Below are 21,538 nucleotides of genomic sequence, written 5' to 3' on the forward strand. Positions count from 1 at the left end.
TTTCATTGGCTGGCGTCATCCTCCAGGGTAAATGCTGGCTTCCAATTGATAATGAGGCTTCTTAGTCCTGCTTTGTTACCGCACGGTCTCCTTTTGGGACCGCCAATCAGGATTGGATCTTTTACTGTGTCCGAACTTGGGAGCTTTCATTACCAGCTCCGAGAACTATTGGACACAGCACACACAGGTAATGGCGGCTGCTTCCCAACATAATTTGCATTTCGCTTTCTGTTTTTGTTTTTTTATTTCAATTTTTTTCCAGAGCTTGGCGCCTGCTTCAGGGACACCGCGCTGGGTTTATTATTTCTTTTTCTCCCCCCGCCGGCACTCTGTTGTCCGTGCATTTTTGCACCCTACTGCCATCGCCCGCACTCCATGCATTTTCTCACCCCCTCCCCCGCACTCCCATTGTCTGTGCATTTACGCACGCCCTACTTACACTGCTCGCCCTTCTTTGTCCGTGCATTTTCACACCCTTCTCCCTCCGCCCGCACTCAGTTGTCCATGCATTTTTGCACCCCACTCCCCCTGCCCGCACTACGTTCTCAGTGCATTTTTTTAAAAATCTTTTTTATTGTTTGCATTGTAAACTTTGGCAGACATTTCAGGTTGAACACAGTCACATTTTACAGTCATCATACATTCCCACATTAGCAATATTATCATTACATATCCACTTGTCCTTGTAGTCCCGTGCGATTCCCCAGGCATTCTTTCTAGGCTTCTCCCGTCACTCACCCTCTGAACTGTCTCCATTGCACTCCGGTGGCGGCTCGAATATATCCCCCCTGAACTTATTCCACACTCTCCATATCTTGCTCCATTTCTGTGGGCAGCCCCGATTAATAAATATTGTCCTTTCAGTCATCATGGCCATGTCCATGTCTTTACACCATGTTGCCAGTGACGGCACTTCCGCCCCCCCCCCCCCGTTTTTGCGCTATATTTTGTTTAGCCATCATTAGCCCCAGTGTGACCCATGTCTGCACCTGATGTGTAAGGTCATTTGGCTCACATACGTTCAGCAGACACCTTCGTGGTTCCGGAACCAGCGACATCCCCTCTGTTTGTGATACCGTTCTCATTATTTTCCTCCAGTAGTCGGCTATCTTGGGGCAATGCCATATTGTATGGTAGAAGGTCCCCTCCTCCCCGCAACCTCTAAGGCAGTATGGGTGTGGTGTTCTGCCCATCTTGTACAGGGTGTATCTAGTGTGGTAGGTTCGGTGTAAGATTTTAAGTAAGCATGGGCGAATTTTGCAGATCTGCGGTAAGCAAATTCGCAAAAAAATCTGCGAATTTGCAGATTTGCTTGCGATTTGCACCATACTTAACTGGAGTACTTTCTACTGGCTAATCAGTAAGTGCTACCTTTTCCTACACTGCAGCTGCGTAAAGGGCCAGATGATTTGTCCCCAGTGATCATGTGTGCCTGTAAGTTTGCCACCGCGCCAAAAGGCGCCGAGGTCCGTTGAGTGAGCAGTCCATCATAGTTGGGAAAGGGCGGGAAAAATGTTCGATACTGCTAGTGTGTGGTGCAGGGCTTCTATGCGTGTGCACATGCCGCTTGTGTAAAGGGTCAGAGAGCGAGCAGGGCAGCAGGTGAGGAGAAAGCAGCCTCCTGGCCACAGGAACTACTAGGAGATCGCGCTTGAGAAAATCATGGATGCAAAGACCTCCCTCGAGTATTACAGCTAATTTCCGACGGCAGGGATGTGGTTAAAGCACACTTGCCCAGCCTCGACCGTGCTCACTAATGTTTTGGGCTGATTAAAACATTACTAAATTTGAGCTTCAACTCGAGCACCTGCTTTATTTATCTGTAAGTGCTTCCTGTTGAGGTTTAATTTTTGTGGCAGGAGCCTCGTGCCATACTTGTAACTATTCTCTGACCCTGCTTCGAGGGTCAGAGCAGGGTCAGAATAGTTGCAAGTAGGAAACGAGGCGCCGCTCAGGAAGCACTTGCAGCGTTACAGCAGGTGCCCAAGTCTAATTTCTTTGTAACCATTTTGTAAATGGTTACAAGAAATTAGCTTCAACTTGGGCACCTGCTGTAACCTTGTAAGTGCTCCCTGGAAAAAATGTGTCCCGCTCGCGGATTTTTCCGTAATTTCGCGAGATTCGATCGCGAAATTGCGGTAAATCCGCAAATTGCGCGAGCGGAACGAGTTTTCGGCCCATACTGCATTTTAAGCTGTACTATTCGGAGCCGTGAGGGTATGCCCACCTCTCTTGGCGAGGCCAGTGCCTCCTGCCACTCCGTATCATCTAGGTCCCCTACATCACAGGTCCATTTACCTCTTAGAGGTGCAGTGGGATCCGGTAGATTATTGATTAATTTACGGTAGGCAAATGACGTAGCTCGCTTTGGCATGTAGTCTGTTAGCAGCCTGTCCTCCAATTGGGAGGCCTCAGGCACCTCCGTAGTATAGCCGCAAGCAGTGCATGCTTAATCTGTGTATAACGGAAAACTTCTGATGGTGTTAGTTCATATTGTTGCTGTAGCTGCTCAAACGTGATTACATTCCCTTTGGCCCACAGGTCACCCACCGTGGAGATGCCTATGATATCCCATTGCTCAAAGCCCTTGCTGTTTCTAAGTCTCCCCAGTCGTTTAGTATCCCAGAGCGGAGTAAGTTGGATAAAGACCCCCTGCCACCCCAACCGTGTCTGCGCTGCATGCCATATTGTAACTGTGCGTTTCGTGGGTCCTATTAATTTTGAGATGTTCCCTTATTATAAAATGCAGAGTGTACATTTCCTGGCCCCGTTCTCCGTGCATTTTTTCACCCCCCCTGTACTCCGTTCTCCATGCATTATCGCCCCCCCCGCACTCCGTTCTTCATGCATTTTCGCACCCCCCCATTCCGTTCTCCATGCATTTTTGCACCCCCGCACTCCGTTCTCTGTACATTTTCACACTCCCTCCCCCCACCAGCACTCAGTTCCCCGTGTATTTTCGCTTGGAGCTTCAAGGATGCAGTTGCATTTAAGGTAAAGCTGGATTGTAGAAGTTTCTACCAGTCGTAGTATGAAGGTGGTATGGCTTGGGTTGAAATAATAATGTATTGCATGACGATAAGAGCTCGTCATAGGTGGATAGGACATCTTGTCCATCAGGTAAGGGAGAGCCAGATTGAGATCTCGGTAGAATGAGGTCACTGAACAGGTCATGATTGATGTAATATGTGACGTCATCAGCAATGCATTGCAGGGGCGAGAGTCCTAGTTAGATCTAACTAGAACGGCCGAATCTCTCTGGTTTTGTACGAGTGAAATGTCCAACTAACTAATGTCCCTGAAACCTATGTTTTTTTCAGTGAATTTCTAAGGTTTTTTAAATGCTAATTTCTAACTATAATGTCCCTGAAAGCTATAGCTTTTTCAGTGAATTTCTAAGGTTTTTTTAAATGCTAATTTCCAACTATAACATTAATTTCGCAAAAACTGAGTAATTTACACCTAATCACAAAAAGCACTCTCTTTGTAAAGATGGAAATTCCTGACTAATCTGGTTTAATTTTGTTCAGCCATTTCAACTGTATCGGTCTTTACGTTTTGTTTTTCTATGGAAAATGCATGGGTCAATTGAGCTGTGGGGACCCCACTCTTTTTTCCTGCCCCCTTTGACAGCCCAACCTAATCTTTCCAGGAAAAGTGGTTGAAATTTTCTGGGAAAGTTTCATGAAGATTCGCCAAAGTGCCCCCATGTCATAAGCAAAACAGAAACCCTTGTCCTATTCAAACTCTGACTCACTTATAACTACACAGTGGCGCCCGCCACTTTGTAATTATGCTTACATATAGGGTATTTAAGCCAGCCCTCTTCATTCACTAGTCTGTCTTGTCATTCTCATATTTCTTCCAACCACTACATTGCACAACATGTGGCAGTCGGCCAGCCCACTTTAGCCACTGGCTAACTTCACGGTGACTAATGGCATTCCGTTGTTCAGAAGATGCACATCCACATGTAAAGTAGCTCCCTTCGCTGCCTCAAACAAAGACAACGTGTGTTTTGCAAGACCCAAAAAATCATCAACAACCACCAACAGCAAACAATAGGTGAAGAACCCACAAATCCCCAACACATTGTTCAAAAACCATGCAAACACAAATCAAGCAATCACAATGCCAAAAGCCTGGCAGCCAAAGTCGAACTCATTGGCTTTATCAATAATTGTTAAATGCATCACACTGACCTTCGCCCAGCCTGAGCCTCCATCTGGTCCGGCCTTTGGTTTTCCAATGCAGACATGTAGGCTAAAATGCGGGCATTGCAGGTCATTAGGTTCTTCACTGCATTCAGCACCTGCTCCTTCTGGGTGCTCACTGCAAGTAGTTTACAAATTCCTTCTCTGATGCGAAGCTCAAAGTCAATTTTTTCTTGAAAGCCATCCTCCTAATGGTCATGAAAAAGGTCAAAAATATTGTTAACTGTATATGAAAAACGGGTTTTAAACTGTAAAGCAATGCTATTCAACTTTAGATTAAAAGATGCGTATTGCTACAAATAACTACCTTGAATCATATTTTTTCTCCCCATTAAGATATTTTCATTTTTTGAGAAGAGGGTTGAAGGGGAATTTTTCCCTCTTTTTAGGTCATTTAAAATAGCAGCAATAGGGCAAAGTCTACAAGCAGAGAGACATCACTTAAGCAACATATGTCTAAATCTGCACTGCGTGAAATTAAAAGAAGATGGAAAATTAAGACCTTTCTTGAATAGCGGCTACGGGGTTATTATCACATAACCTGCTTCCTCCTACAAACTACTCGAAGTAGTGTAGTGTAACAAAATTAGAAACAAAAGGAAACCGTGTACAGCCTGCCCTACCATGATCAATGGCTACTGAGTAGTTATGTGACAAGGAAATGGCTGCATTAAGTGTTCCAGGGTCTTAGGCAGCAAGGGCTCAGAATTATGGGTGTCAAGCATCCACCCACCATCCGCGTGTTCTGCCGCATCCTTACATTTTTTTAATTGGGCAAATGGTGACTAGCCCAATATTCAATACGGATACTTTAAGAAACATGCTTACCTTTGAGGGTAGAGCAGCACCCTGAGACGGGAAAACCATCGATTGGTTGACACATAGGGCGGTCTGTGCCTATATTAGAAGGTCTGTCCAAGGCTGGTGAAGTCCCAGCAAGGTCCTACAGAGCCAGAGACTCCTATGTGCACCCCCTATTTCTGATGCACTGCAGTGCCACCGATCAACATATACCTAGGTGGGTTAGGCTTATGCCTGCACTGCAGTGCCCAAGATTACCTGTAAACCAGTCTATTGCCACACACTCTCCCATCTTGTCGTTGGATTTGGTCAGGAACCACAATGACCTCACCCCACACTGTGAAGAAATGGGTCAGCATGGAGTGAAAATGCAAGAAAGCTAGAGGCTGAAAGCTGAAGCCTGCAATGCTGCATACGCTTCAGTTTCCTGATTTGTGTCCGAGAGGGGAGGAAGCCCTAACTGTTAATGCAAAAGCAGCTCGGAAACCGAAGCGAACTGGTGCATTCAGCTGAACACATGATGTATGTATTACCCAGTGGAAATTAGGATCGTGTTTCCATTGGCAATACATTTTTTTATGGAGCTAATATTGTTTGGCCCAGTTTGATGAATCTCCACAAAACGTTCCCCAAAAAGTGCTACTTTTTGACTAGTTTGCACATGGAAAGTTTCAGGGTGATCCGTCAAGTGAGGCAGAGAAATTGAGTGGGGGGGGGGGGGGGGGGGGAGGGGAGGAGTGCCTCAAAACGCATCTTCCCTGTTCATTTTTCTATAGGATCTTTATATTTATCGTTTTTTATCTTTTCCAAAAAACATTACAAAAATAACAAAAACAATCAGCATTTCATAACAGTTATTATATGTAGTAATGTTTCTTTAATACATTCACAATACAGTGCATATCGGCATCAGGGCATAACAATCTACTGAGAATTTTATAGTAGGTGGGCTGTTAAAGGGGCCCATATATCTCTGGGATGCGATGAAGTAGGCAGCTCCTCCGCATAGGTCTCCAAGTTGTTTCTACAGTATACCATGTTCAGTAGCCATCTTGTGGGCATTGAACGCTTTTCCCCAGTGTATGGCCATCCTGCATTTAGCCAGCAAGAGTGCCACTGCAGCATATTTTCGTCTTTGGGTGTTTCAGCTTTTTAACCAGGCCCAGTAAACATATCTGAACAGAACACTCCACCGAGTCTGTGGTCATGGAGTACAAATCATGTTTCAATTTTTGCCAGAATGCCTGAATTGGGTCACAGATCCATGCCAGGAGCAGAAAATCTGCATCAGTCATCTCGCATCGCTTACACCGTGTGTCCCCCCTCAGTCCATATCTATATAGTCTAGCAGGCGTACATTACATTTGCTGCAGGTTCTTAAAGTGTATGATGTGTAGGTTACAATTAGGGTTTAGTAACCCCGTCAATATGCAGCAGAATTCCCAGTCTTTCTTGGTCAGGGGTGTATTTATTTAGTTGTTCCATCGCTCAAGCGCTTTGGTCGTACGAGGCAGGCTATCTTCTTGTGTAGCATTGTGTATGTTTTGTGACTATGTCTGCGCGTAGGGATAGTGATCAGTCTGCAAGGATCTCAGGGTGGGGGGAGCTCCCGGAAAAGATGGGTATAGGGCCCTGAGAGCCGAACTATGCAAATAATGGTGTCTCGTTGCTTATAAATGTCACATCATTGGAGTCTAACATTTTTCACTCTTGTTATTTGCCTCTCAGTGTAGCAATGCCCACTCGTTTAGGAAAGGCGGGGGTCCCCTCCTCCTCATTACCGATAGGGCTGGATGGTGGCCTAGTGAGAATGCAGGGGCGTACAAAGGAAGTTGCAGGCTCTAGCACCTATAGAGTACCATGCTGCTGTTATGCAATTTATCGTGTTTATTTCTGTGCTTGGTATGTCCTTGCGTGTGTGTGTGGCAGAAGGTTTCTCGGCAGGATGGGCATCCTCTGCTTTAATGGCTAAATAAGGAATATAGGCAGGAGGTTGAAACCAGTAGTGTGCAAATTGTGCTTGGGCACATAAGGAATATAGAAGTCAGGTGCATTGAAGCCTCCCTACGTTTATGGCAGGGAAAATTGTATCCCATTCTATTCTGGGTTGCTTACCTAGCCATGCTAGCTTTATCAGTGGGTGTGGAGTGTTTTAAAGAACCATTTAGGGAGCACTATAGTAATATTACTAAATAAGTAGTGGAATTTTGGCAATATTATCATTTTCATTATAGCCACCCAGCTAGCTAGGGAGAGTGACATCTTGATCCATCTCTCTAGCTGATCCTCTAGCTTCACTATTGCTGGGCTATAGTTTTCGCATATCAAACCTCAGGGTCCCTGTGCATTACACCCCCAGATACTTAACCGGGTCCGTGCTCCATTCCAAAAGGTATTATAAGTTATGCGCTTTTGTACAGATGGTCAGTGGGAGTACCATCAATTTTCCCCAGTTTATGTTGAGGCCAGAATGTCTCTCAAATCTGATATAGTCCCTAGGAATTCGTACTAGATGCACTGTGGGGTGTCGCACATAGATGACCATATCATCTGCATATAGCAATATGCCTAAGGGATGTTGTCGGAACCAGGTGCTGCTCCTGCATGTCGCTGTCTGATCACGCAGGAAAGCAGCTCTAGGGCAATTGTAAAAAGGATTGGGGAGAGGGGCATCCTGGTCTTGTACCCCGGTGTATATGCAGCTGTGCCAACGTGTGCCCTTTGATGCCTACTCTCGCCACTGGGTCTGTGTACAGCAGTCTCACCCATTGTATAAAATAGTCTGCCATTCCCATGCACCCTAGTATGGTGAGCATGTAGCTCCATTCCATGGAGTCGAAGGCTTTGGAGCCATGAAATAGTACAGCTGCTGCCTCGAGCTCTAGATTCAGTCGATGTTGAAGCGCAAATATAGTGTGGAAATGGTCTGTGGTGGAGCGTGTTCGGATAAAGCCTGACTGGTCTGGTGGGATTACGTTTGGCAGTATAGACTTGAGCGGTTAGCTAAAATCTTTGCTAGGATCTTAGCATCTGTGTTGATAAGTGAGAGGGGACGGTACTAATCATATATCTCAGGCTGTTTGTCTGGTTTCAGGAGTGCTATTATCAGGGCCTCCCGGTGTGTCAGTGGAAGGGTCTGCTTAGAATAGGCCTTCTCATGCATAGCTTTAAGGTGAGGTGCGATCAGGTCAGCATATGCTTTAACAAATGTTCTAGTTGGCCGGTCTGAGCCTGGTAATTTCCCGTTAGGTATGGACCGCATAGCTTCTCGCATGTCCTCTGTCTCTGTGAATTGTGACAGGTATTCTTTGCCCTGTCGAAAGCCATGAAAGGGCAATTCAGTCGAGATATGCAGTCATCTCTGTTGCCTCAACTGTCTTACGGGAGGCATAACGAGACCCATAGAAGTCAGAAAAAGTTCCCAATATTCCTGAACCTGAATTTTACTATGCTCTTTGGTCCTCAGTTCGGTCGAAAATTAGCCGCTACATTTCTCCCAGATCTACCTCCCTCACCATAAGGCCTCGCCGTTTGTTGACGTAACATGCAACACAGCGCATGGTCCATCCTGAAGTCAACAGCAAGGGTGCATGATTCTCTCGTCAGGGCTGCACTAGACTGCGCAGCAAGTCCCAACTCCATCTTCTTTTCGGGGCAGCCACAAGGGCTCCAGCAGTTCATGGGAGCTCAGCGTCAAGAGCCCTCGGAGCTAGCTGGTGTCTAGTTGGTTCCATGTCGGCAACGTGCCGTTTCTGGGGCTCAAACCACTCACATGGGCTCCATTTTGACTCTCGTGGCCTCTCATCTTGGACCGCATCTCAGAGGCATGGCAGCTTTAGAGTCGCTTGTTATAACTCACCAGCAAAACCATCTAAAGCGCCTCAACAGCCCCCATCTCAGCAATAGTCTTTCCTACATAGCCAGACAGCAGTATTTTTAATGGATTATTGGCTCACGGCCGGCAGAGCTGCACTACAGTCTCTAGCACCCTCCCTATAAAGGAACTTTAGACAATGCTACAGCCCAAACCGCTAAATGGATTTATGTCAAATTTGGCAGAAAGCAATAACTTGGCCCAGAAAGAGTGGTTTTTGTGTAACTCCAAAAAGTAGTTTTGGGGAAATTAAAGGTAAAAACTAAAATGTGCATATCACCCCGAAGCGGATAAACCTCAAACTGAGACCGTCTGACTGCCACCACCTCAACCTGAAAGTGGTGACAGACATCTTAGGACGCAGGACTCAGTCCAGAATCCGAGAGAAAAAAATAAAATAAACAATGAGTAAACAAATAAAAATACTTTTTTTTTTAAAAGCAATGAGGCTTTTCCCTACAACCCTGGTGGCCGGGTCCCCCGTCGGGGGCCCAAAGCATACATTTAAATTTTCTGGAAATTCAGAGGATCTGTGAACCGGAGGCAAAATAAAAATAAAAAAAGGCAGAAGCACCCCGGGCTCCCATGCTTCTTTTTTAAAAACCTCCCCAGGGTGGGCCAGGGCCCCGGGTGATGACGCAAGCTTATTTTTTGGGAAAGGGGGAACAGGACACCCTCCCCAGGATGTTTTCGGCTCAAACGACCCCATCCCCCAGGGTCTTAAGAATATTGAAGGGAAGGGAGCATGCACCCCGAGCCGGTTTCAGCCCGGGGACCCAATCCCTCCCGAGGCCCACAGTATTTTTTTAAGTTACGGTGCTGCGTGCTCCCCCCATTGTCACTAAAGCTTTTAAACGGCTCTAGGAACCCCATCCCCCCAGGGACGACACTTTACAAAAAAAAAATGGCCTGAGCCCTTAATGCCCCAAGAAACCCCTCCCCTCGGGACTGGCTTACATACTGTGTCCCTGGGAGGCCACCCCATGGACACCGTAGTTAACCTGCCAGCATCAGCGTGGGCAGGGAAACTTTTGCTTGCTCCCACCTGGTGGGAGCATTTTTAAAACTCCCACTAGAGAGGAGTAAGACACACAGTCTGCTCCCAGCAGGCAGGTGCTTTAAAAATGCTCTTGCTAGTTGGGAGCAGACTTGAGATCCGTTTCCCTACCCGCACTGATGCGGGCAGGGAAACAGGTCAAAATACTGCTCCTGCCAGGATGGAGCAGTACAAGTAGTTGCTCCCTCTGGGCAGGAGCAACTGGGGGAGAGTTGTTTAGAAGTCAATTCTAGGGGAATTCTATGCAGGCCAGTCCCCTGTAGGTTCTGCTCCTCAGATTCACCCCCAATGAACAAGGCTCCTGTACGATGTAGGCAGGCAGGACATCTAGACCTATGTCGGCCTAACTGCGCTGTGATCCCCCAGGCTCTTCAATTTCCAGGCTGGGCGTCTCAGGCTGTCACTTCCGCAGATCCAGGGCCAGTAGAATCCCCCCTGGTGGTGCAGCGCATGTAGGGGTGGGGGCGAGGCGGGGAGAGGCAGGAGGCACTCGGCACTGGGCCAGCCCAGCTCAGCCCGATGGCCGACCCCAAGGCTCACCCGCAGTCCCAGTCACTGCGGGCCTCCAGGCAATGCATGGCTGCCTTTACCTTGTTTCCAATTGTTGCCGCTCTGGGTGCCGCCAACCTTGGGCCATCTTTCCTGCAGTTGTCACCAGGTCTCAAGGGCGGCCACCGGAGTCAGCCTCCATGATCATGACTGTTTTCCTGCTGCCATTTCTGGCGCTGGCCGCGTTTTCCCCACTGGTTCTCTCTGGCACTTGGTGGGCGATAGGTCGATTGGGCAGCCCATCTCAGGGAGATCTGTGCCTCTAGTGCAGGCTAGCCCTGCCGCAACAGAGCCAAGTCGGGTCGCAGGGAGGCCCGGTTTTCACGCCGGCTCTTCGGAGGGTGTCTGCCTCGGTCTTGCCGGTTTGCACATGGCAGGGTGTTCTTCATTGCAGCGGCTGTCTGCACAGACATTTCTGGCCCAGGATGGCAAAAAAAGTATATTAAATGGCAAGGATTGTAAAGAAGACGGTGGTGCTCCGATGCTACGCAGCCATCACAGTCGGCAGCTGGGCCACCATGATAGATAATCAGCCCTGAAGTTTTTCTGACCTGGCACATGTTTGATACTAAAATTGTACTCTTGTAGATTATGGTCCGTAAAAACTTCAAATTCACATCCCCAAAAAAGGCAAGTTCGGAACTTGCTGATAAGCCCACACACAAGCAAGAGCCTAACGCTCTATCGTGCAGTTATAGGTTTCCATCTTAACAACCTGGATATGAAAGTTACAGTGTGTTCTTTTCCTGACAACAACTGCCCCAGGAGTGCTACCAGCCCTGTTATACTCGCATCAAAGTGGATGAAAGATTTAAAACCATCCGGGTAGGGACCCGTGCACAAACTGGGCATAGTATTCTGTCAATCCTAAAATGACCACAAAGCATCCCCATCACTGGGTGGAGCTGCCTCACGAATAGCTTTGTTCATCAAGGACTTAGGCTTGAAGCCATCTGCTGAGACCGCATGACCTAAATAGTCATGCTGTAGTGCACCATTCTTGCATCTGTCCTTCCAAATGGCCATGGGTGCTTTAGCTAAAAATGTCAATACCATGTGCAAAGTAATGTTGTGTGCTTCCCAACTATCAGCATAAATCAAAATGTCATCCTGGTGAGCCCACACCACGGGGTTATCTTCCAACAAGTTGTCCATAAGCTTTTGAAAGACGCTGGCAGCAGAAGCTAGCCCAAAATGCAATTTGAGGTATTTAAACACCCCAAACGGGGTGTAAAAAGTGGTTAGTTCTTGTGACTAGGCCATGAGCTATATCAGGTGACATGCCAAGCGCAGATCTCTAATGGAAAACAATTTATCTCCCCCCAACCTCGCAAGTAAGTCGAATCTTGGGCAGAGGATGACAATAAATCGATATGTTCTTGTTCAAGAACCGGAAGTCAGCGCAAAGCCTGACCCCTCCAGATTTTTTCCTTGACACAACAATGGGAGAAACCTACTTCAAAGAGTCACAGGACACTATGGTCCCATTAAGCACACAATTCCTTAAGTACAGATTTTAGCACATTTCGGGCACTCCGAGGAAGAGGACGCCCTTATGCACCACAGGTTGTGCATTAGACTCAAGGTGAATTCGGTGTTCAAAGCGCACACACACACACACACACACACACCCTGAGGACCTTCTTACTGATAATTTGCTGGTAACTCCCCTTCAGCTATAGGATGCTCAGATCCCGACACGAAGAATAAACTCAACCTGGCCAAATCTAGCCATCCGATGATGTTCAGTCCTTTGGTAGCTACATGCATTTTTGTAACAGTGCACCTACCCAAACACTCCAAAGTGGATATGAAATACCCCAGCATGTCTATATCAGACTCGCCAGACGATTTGGGATTAAACATCCATCAGCTCTTGTTTGACATTACCATTCCACCTGGCCAGAAACATTTCTGCAGACAAAATAGTAATTGGCGATCCAGAGTCAGCCATGACTGCGATCACAACTCCACCAATTACAATGGTGTCCCAAGTCCCAGTCACCACTTTATCAAATACAGCATTACGTTTAACAGAGGGTATGACATTATCCAGCTTTTCAGGACATGCGTGAATCAAATCCCCCACTTCAATGCTATTAACTCAGGTGGATCACTTGCTTGGTCTACACACCCCTTCAAATTGATTAGTTTTCTTACATGGCTTGAATCTTTTATCAATAACGGGGCAGTTAACACTATGACTAAAGTGTATCTTAGACCCACACCTGAAACAGAAGGAGTTTCCCTTTTAAAAAGGTTGTTTCCCAAATTTACCAAAGTGACAGTGTCAACTTATCCCAAAACTCAGAGCATTGACTGAGTATTCACTATGAACAAAGTTTCCAACAACTCGCACGTCGAAGCCAGCACCCTCAACGCCACAATGTACTCTTCCACACTTTCATTAGCACTTTGCTCTCGCATAAAAAAGTTATTGCTTTCAAGCATCAGTCTCGGCTCCCCCACATACTGCTTGCTCATGCGCATCAAGGCCTCTTAAAAGCAATTCCACTCTTCCCTACTACCAGAGCTTCCCTGTGGTGGAGAAACAGATGTAAGATTTTCAAAAACATGGTGCGCTGCAACCATATGCAAATGGTTAAGATAGCCACTTTCAGTTATGGTGAATATTCAACCACTCCGATAGCTACCAAATAGTTTTCAGAAATGTTACCCACTAGCACCACAATTTCTGGTTTGCCGAGATGCAGTAGAATGGGAGGCGGTTGGGCAAAATGCAGCGCATTGACCATATAGAGATTAGCTGGCAATAGTGCATCAATTACAAGAAAGAAGAAAAAGGAGTCTTCGCCCCAACTTCACTCTCTAAATCTACAAGATGGGAACAACAATCTGTAATTGTGCCAATAAAAATGTATATAAACCGCCTTCTCTTGATTTTAAAAAAAAAAAAAAAAGTATGCCTGTCACCATATGTGCAGGCTGCAATAAAAAAAAATGTTTGACAAAACAAGATGTGCACCAATCGGTGCTTAATGCCAAATCAATAAATACTCAGGAAGCAGGTGTGCCAGTCACCGCATGCAAGTGAATCGCTGCCCACTAAAACGCAGTCAAAAACTCTCAATCACCGCTGGTCGCCAATGTGACTCCAGACACAGTGAATGCAACAGAAATAGGCCTTCACAGGTGCCCAATCCAACTTGGCCACCAGCGTCAAAAGATGCTGTTTGACGATGAGCGGCAGGATTGGGAAAGCATGCTGCTCTCTAAGCGGCAAAAAGGGCTGCAATATGCAAACCAGCCCTAAATCCTACCAGCAGCAGCAGCAATGGTGACGGCTGGTAGAGACCAGGCCAGCGGCTGCTGCATAGTGGACCTCTATGTGAACCACGATGCTCTAGTATATCCCATATTAGAGTTGACTAACTAAGTCTAGCAGGCAGATGCGAGAACCTTATGCCTCATATATATATACTTATCGCATGCCTAGTATGACCGATTAAACAGAGAGTTCTCTTATCCTGAATAAGATTGTAGACCAGAATAGCCATTTAACTTGTTTGAAACATGTTGGTAATTAAAAGTGATTAGGTGAATCACTACTTTTCACCTTTAGACCAAGTGTTTTGGTTTGATCACTTACCATGGGTACCTTCAAATAAAAAGATGCTCTTTGCGTATACCCTTAAGTATTTTTATTCTGTGATTTGGAGCCCTGCGACTTTCCGGTAAGGCAAGAATAGAAAAGAACTCCCATTTTTGGTTGAGTTTACTGGAGTAGTCCTATCTTACTCCAGCGTGGGGGTCGCCGATGATGAAGCATGTCACGATTAGTTGTGGGTTAGGGTGGAATCTCTCAAGTATTTTTGATGAGACAGGTTAGGACATCTACGTAACATTTCTACTCTCGGTCTTTAGTACACTCAAGCACTTTTGGTGTATTGAAGATTTTTCATATTGCCTAGTTCACCATAGCAAACATTATGGCAGGTCAACTGTCACTGTCCTGGTCTCTTTCACACTCATTTGTTGGAGGTCATTACAGGCCTTGCACAGCACGCCTTGTAATCTGCTTACAATATATTATTTACAAATGCGAACAGTGTGCTAAGGCAGCAGTTAGCTGATCCAACTAACATTTCCTGGCCTTTTCAGAAGGGTGGAGGCGACCTGGGACATCTACAGTTAGCCTGCTTCCCTCTTTACAACTGCATGCTATGCACGAAGGTTACTGTCACCTTTGCTGGGCCTCCTTAGTCTGCCAAATGGTGCAGGCCAAAGAGACCCAGAGTAGCTTCCAACATCCTCATGGGTCTGGTCAATATTGACACGGTTACAGGGCATCTGCTACCATCCTTAGGCCATAAAATGGTGATATTCAGAGAACCGTGACTGCTAAACCCGGCAACATGCTTATTATTACGAAAATGCTGCAAGGGAAGCAGTCAGCTCTCCCTGCCACTTCCACCCTCCTTTGTGAGCGCAGGGTGGTTTGGCACAGTTGTCACTATCCACCTTCTTCTGAAAAATAGGCAGGCCAAAGATGACAGGGGAAGCAGACACCTACACTGGCTCTCTGTTTGCTACAGGTGGCCATATGGGTGTCTGATGTGTAACAAGTGTACTGAGGAAAAACACAAGAAGCTTGAAGTTTAGAAAATAAAAAAATAAAAACGTCCTATGTGCATCCTACCACATAGAATGAAAAACCATGACCAAGTATGTAGGTACATGCAAACAATAGTTCTAACTACCACCACTGTCAAGTGCAATGTTATAACGTCATTGTAAGTGCTCCCTCACCAGGTTTGTTTTTATCCACGGTCTCGTCCTGGTCAGGGAAAGGTCTTGGATACAAGCACAATGTAAGAGTGGGGGCTATCAGATTAGGAAATTGTAATCCAGTTTGCGGTCAGGCCTACAGAGGAACAAGCAGCTTTTGTCAATGGTTCACTGTGGGGACATCTTACCCCTTAATATTTAATATGCCCAACTTCTGCACATTAAGCACCTAGCCCTGTGGGCTTACTACGCATGGTTAGAGGTGGCTACCCAATATATAAAAGTAGATTTCTGTTGGGACACAAAAAATGGGTTCCGACAGCTTCTTACATGTAGAAAGAGCTTTTCCTTGCCATGTGTCCCTCCAGTGGTTGTAAAACTGCAGTCCAGCCATAGTACAATGGTATTTTCTGGGTCACTAGCCTTTAGTTATTTGTGAGTGGTGCAAACAGAAACTGCATCCCACACATGACTTCATTTCCATGCCACTGGTGCTTTTTCTGCAGAACTTAGCCTGGCTTTACTGGAAAATTAAATACCATAATAGGGTATAGGCAATTAAAAGGTACAGTTTTAGGGACGGAGGGCACACACAGTGACAAAGAAAAGCAGTGCACAACCAAAAAACGAGCAAAAATAGAGTGAAAGGACAAAAAATCCAGGTACCTGGTCTGTAGAAAGAGGGGGACTCTTATGCAGATGCATCTGTGGACCACACAAGAAATCTTCAGTTACACTCTGGAATCTAATAGTAGCAGGCTGAGCAGTTTTCGAAGCATTCATGTGGCTACCAGCATGGAACAATCTGTGTTGACATTGCTTTTACACAAACTTCAGCGCCAAAAGGCAACAATGCTTAGAAGTGATATTAGTGTCTCAAACGTCCACTTCACAAAACACTTAATTTGTCTTCGATCAATGGAGCATTTTCATTTGAACTAATTTCCACTTAAGTTTCATGGCAGTCCAGCGTGAAACCAAACCTTTTCATATCAATCAATCAATCATTGCATTTCTAAAGTGCGCTACATACCCTTGAGGGTCTCATGGCGCTGGGGGTGGGGGGAGGGGGGGGCGGCGGCTGCTGCTGATCGTAGAGCCAGGTCTTGAGAAGTCTTCTGAAGGCCAGCAGGTCCTGAGTCTGTCGTAGGTTGGTAGGGAGAGCGTTCCAGGTCTTGGTGGCGAGGTAGGAGAAGGGTCTGCCGCCGGCTGTGCTTTTCCGGATACGAGGAACCGTGGCGAGGTTGGCTGAGCAGAGGCTTCGGGTGGGAGTGTGGAAGCTGAGATGGTTGTTGAGGTATGTAGGTCCGGTGTTGTGTAGTGCTTTGTGTGCGTGGATGAGAAGCTTGAAGGTGATCCTCTGGTCTACGGGGAGCCAGTGCAGGCCTCTCAGGTGGGGTGTGATGTGGCTGCGTCGGGGGACGTCGAGGATCAGTCGAGCCGAGGCATTCTGGATTCTTTGTAGTCGTCTTAGGAGCTTGGTTGTTGTTCCTGAGTAGAGGGCGTCCCCGTAGTCGAGTCTGCTGGTGATGAGGGCCTGGGTGACGGTTTTTCTTGTGTCGGGAGGGATCCATTTGAAGATCCTGCGGAGCATTCGGAGGGTTTTGAAGCAGGACGCGGAGACAGCGGAGACTTGCCTGGCCATGGAGAGGGTGGAGTAGAGTATGACCCCCAGGTTCGTGCGTGGTCTGTGGATTCCGGGTCCTGGGCCTAGCGATGTGGGCCACCAACTATTATTAAGGCATTACAACAGTAGAGCCAGGATACCTCTATAGGCTTGGCTGATGAGCAGTGCTAGAGGTCTAATACTTTGCTAAGGTCTAAGACTAGAGCAGAGGTCTTCACACTGTGGGGTGCACCCCCCTGAGGGTCCGTGACTGCATTCCCAGGGAGGCTCGAATTCCTCAGCAAAGAATTGTAAATGAAGATCACCTGAAGTGTGGCCTTCTTTATTTGGTGCATTTCCAGGTAGTTTTCATTTACAAACAGTCTTGAAGTGTAAAGTATAGAAATCCCTTGCTATGGGACCTGGAGCCACTGAGTTGTGGCGGGGTCAAAGAAGTGGCTAAGAAGAACAAACGATTCTGTATATTTTTGTTATTTTATACCCAGTTAAAAAGGCAAAAAAGTAACCCACACACAATCAAATAAAAAATAAATGCAAGTTAAACATCCTGTTTTTCTGGGCAAATCATTTAATCTCCTGTGCCTACAAACGAACGTGACCTTGTGTAATGTAATTTGTGCTCATGTAAAGCGCTACAACATCTCGGTTCAAATTTGCGCTATATAAAACTACCACAAAAAAAGTAATCTTATTGTGCCAAATGCGACATCTCAGTTGCTTAATGTGTAGATGTCTACGTGTTTGTGTGTGAGACCAAACAGGAACAGAATTATATCCTAGTTGGCGCAGTGTGGAATACTAACTTATGTATTTATAGTGCTATGAAGTCCCAGTTTATGACAGAAAGGCACGGTGAATGTGTGTCATTAATTAGTAACGAGAGCGGAGAAACATAAAAGGAACAAGATCCATGGGTAGTGACAAAGATATGGCTCAGAAGAAGGGGCACTATGTGGGGGATATTTTTTTCATTTACAAATGAATAGAGACGACTTCCTCAGAAAGATTCCCCCTAGGAAGGGTGTGGTATATAGGGGCTTTTTATTTTTTTAAAGGGTCATCAAAATGATTAGTGTTACAGGTACTGAGGCAAGGGTGTTAGTGACCACTGTCCCACAATTATGTCTTCCTTACTATGAAAAAGGTGCTGTGGGGGCATTAGAGCCCGGATCACCTTTACTGCTTATTTGCCACACTCAAGGACAGACAGTATGATTGGTGCTGCAATTAGGGTGACAGCAGGGCCCCATGGCATGAGGAGCCCGGTAAACCGGATTCATGGCAGTTTTTCCACCCTCCTTGGCTTGCATTAGGGCCCAATGCACACGTGTATGTCAGTGTTTCTTTCAGCCTCGGAGCAATGAATCAAGGGAGGGGAAAATTGAAGCAGAGGAAGCACCTTAGTTTAGCCTCAGAGAGATGGCAGGGAGGGAGTGTGGCAAAATGGGAGCCCTGTTTTTAACAAATGGCAGAGGAGATCGCTTCTGCCATGCAAAGCGGGCTATCACTAGTGAAATAGGTGCAGCAGTCTAGGGTTCTGAGGGTGCACACTGCATCACAATTATCACTTTAAAAAGGGGTCAAGAGACCTTACTGTCGTATGTAACTTTAGGGCACCTTTGCAGAAAAGAGGGATATCATGTCGCAACTTCTGTTTTTTCTTGAAAGGGTCTGTTGCAAGGTTGGCATGATGGTTAAGCAAGGTGGGGAAAAGGTGAAAGCAGCAGAGGTGATAGCATGCTAAGCAGGGCCTCAGTTCTCATTTGTGCTGCAGGCGCAGTTGCATTGGGGCCTAGGAGTGTGAGGGGTTCACAACACCGCAATTATGGGGAACAGTATTTTTGGGTCAATTAGTGGTTTTGTTCAAGGTATTGGCTGTTTTATAAGTCACACATTCAGTGTGGACTGTGAACTACAGTATCACTGAAATGACCTCATAAGTCTTGCCCCCTGTGCTCAGCCCTTCTCTACCCACCACTCCCCCAATCCTTCTCATAAAGTATTGGAGGGGGCCAGACTTCAAAACAACTTGCTTATGGGGGCTCAAAGCAAAAAAGTTTGAAGACCTCTGGACTAGATGATATAATCTGCACAAACTGGAGGGCGACCTCTTTGGAATGAATGAATGAATTGATCATCAAGGAAACATTTTCGATTCCTTCTACCTCAACGAAGTTTTATACTCAAATTCTTTCACTCTCTACAGAGGCTAAACTCCTTGGATCACAATCTTTAAAAGATCGGGTTGTGTACCAATACCACTCTGGTTTGCTTTAACTAATTGATCCTTGCTGATTACAGTCCTTAAGTTCAACTTTAACGCTGAACCCGACAGGGACTGGCATTTAACAGGCATGTTCCTAACTACTATTGCCTATGCAACACCTTGCAACTGTGCCATCCTTAACTGGCCATATTCTGCTCTCCCAAACTCCTGCAACTTGAGCAAATTCTTGGCAAATAAACTTGTCCCTAAATGGTACATGCCATTCTGTAACGACGTGCATGATTCGCAGTTTTCATTTAAACAAGGGATGCCAAAAAACAAATACAATGGAACGTGCAAAAATAAATTGGCAGACACCATTGGAAAAAGTCTAATAACCCTGTTGAATAGAATTAAAATTACAATTTGAGCCAATGTTTCCCTTCTAATAACGACTTACAAACTGCTAATTTATCGCACGCAAACCAACACATCAACAGATTAAATAGAACAATGACAAGCGAAAGAATGTAACCACCAGTCAACCTTGACTTGTGGCAGAATTACAAATACAGTGCTGTACACAATTCAATAAGCCAAACACTCGTGCAAGTTTGAAATGCAAATACTAGACTGTGAAACACAATGGAGACTCGGCCGAGAGAACTCTGAAAATCCCGATTTAGAAAGGTTGATTTCCACGCCGAGACGTCATATACTGAAAAGAGATAAACCACTTTTAACGGAAAAGTTGATCTTTTGACTAAAGTCTTGCTTGCGCCTTTCTAACACAATTCTCCGTTGCCTGCCCCAAAATCCTCTCTCGTAAATGAGAACCCTTCCATCCTTCAGTCCCACAGCTACAACTCTACTCGGCCTGCACGGGCAAATAGTTTTATTCCGAAAAAAAGACAATTTTATAAACTGAGGTCGGACTCTGGAGATCAAACCAAATAAATAAAGAAAATAAATGTGAGTGATAAAACCCAAATAATCAGGAAGCGCAGGTGCTGCACTTGCGAACGCAGCTGAGAAAAAGACGCGACTTACTGGTTGGTTTCTGATAAGCGAAATGACGGTCACAACAAAAGCAAAACATGACCTGCGCCCGGTGCACTCACCATAAATATTACTTTATTTGCGACGTACTGTAGACCCCCACTCATATTACGAAGCGTACGAATACCGAAAACGGTATTGTTCCACGGAGTAACGCAGCTCTAAGCTAAAACGACTCGTAAGATTGCAACCCCCGATGATAAAAAGAGAAGTTTGCCCGGAGCCGTTTCACACTCCCACCGTGTGCTCTCTCGACTCACCTCCGGCTCCAGGAGCACAGGAGTCTCTCGCACCTTCTTCCGTTTGATTTCCATGCCCAGCGCCGAGCAATCGGCCACTGTGGCTCTGCATCTCTCCGCTCGCTTAAACATTTGAAAATCCCGCCTCGTCTGCCCTGTTATTCTCTAATCAAGCACCCTTCAGCTTTTCTCTCTCTCCCACACTCATCAGCCCTGGAGCTATCACAGGGGCGGGGGATCCTGGGAGAAAGCTTGGGGGCGGGACCTGGTGCTTTGTGAACTCCGCAGCTGCCACAAACATCGGTTATTTGACTGATGGGGATGAACGAGGCAACCATCTTGGAATAGCCATGTGCAGCGAGATTAAATGTAACGAGAGGAAAGCTTGGATACTACCTGAGCAGTGCAACTATTGAAGGACAGATGCTTCGACCTTAGTGCGCATGTATTTTAGGTGCAAAGATTAAATATGTATATGTGTTTATATTGTTTAGTATTCAATAGTGTAGATAGTATCAAAACATCAGAAAATTATTTGTCTTTCATTTTTGTTCTAGGAAACTATTTTTTGAGTGCCTTTGCAACCCTCAGGAATCAGCCGCTTTCTGAGATTGTCCCCTTTATCACATGCGATTATGCAATTAGATCATTCTGCTGTTGGGAAGGTCCAGTTGTTATCTCGAACATCTAAAGGTGATAATAGTCTTACCACAAGATCAGTGCACTTTTCAATTCCAGCCATTTAAACAATATTGCATGCAGCACATTTGATGAAATCGGTCTTTAAGTTGCAAGAACTCAGCCTGTCACCGCTGCGCTGAATCCAATCGTCCTTAGACACAGAAATACTGATCTCTATAAATGTGATAGTTGCCAAATCGACTTGTATGTTTGACACCGTCAGCCAAGTCTGGCTTATAAATTTCACTTGGTATTCCTAGCTTGTGTTTTTTGCTCTTTCGGCAGCATTTACAGGCATTTGGAGCTAGCAACATTTCAACACTAATATTTGGGGATTGTTTAACATTCCTCTAACTGTGCCTGGAGTTACAATAGTAAATAAGACTCCTACCATGTTGGGGAAGATGCGCTTTCTCAAAATAGTATCCTTATGGACTTAAAAGACCCATGCTGTAACTTACAGCTAGGACTGATTGAGGGGG

General features: G+C 45.9%; 1 protein-coding gene across 3 annotated transcripts in view; it reads right to left on the minus strand.

Annotated features, from left to right (window-relative positions):
• The window catches only part of RTKN2 (rhotekin 2), a 307,712-nt gene extending 287,053 nt beyond the window's left edge, over positions 1–20,659 (minus strand). For 2 of the 3 annotated variants that reach the window (XM_086920082.1, XM_086920084.1), the window contains exons 1-2: positions 20,397–20,601; positions 4,203–4,402 (exon numbers count right to left, since the gene is read on the minus strand). In XM_086920082.1, the coding sequence (XP_086776208.1) occupies positions 4,203–4,402; positions 20,397–20,507 (311 nt within the window). In that variant the 5' untranslated portion in view covers positions 20,508–20,601. Of the gene's footprint in view, positions 1–4,202; positions 4,403–20,396 lie in introns of all 3 variants that reach the window. The other variant, XM_086920081.1, reaches the window with a different exon arrangement.
• Between the last annotated feature and the right edge of the window lie 879 nt (positions 20,660–21,538).

This window comes from Lissotriton vulgaris, chromosome 5 (assembly GCF_964263255.1).
Source record: "Lissotriton vulgaris chromosome 5, aLisVul1.2, whole genome shotgun sequence".
NCBI lineage: Eukaryota > Metazoa > Chordata > Amphibia > Caudata > Salamandridae > Lissotriton > Lissotriton vulgaris.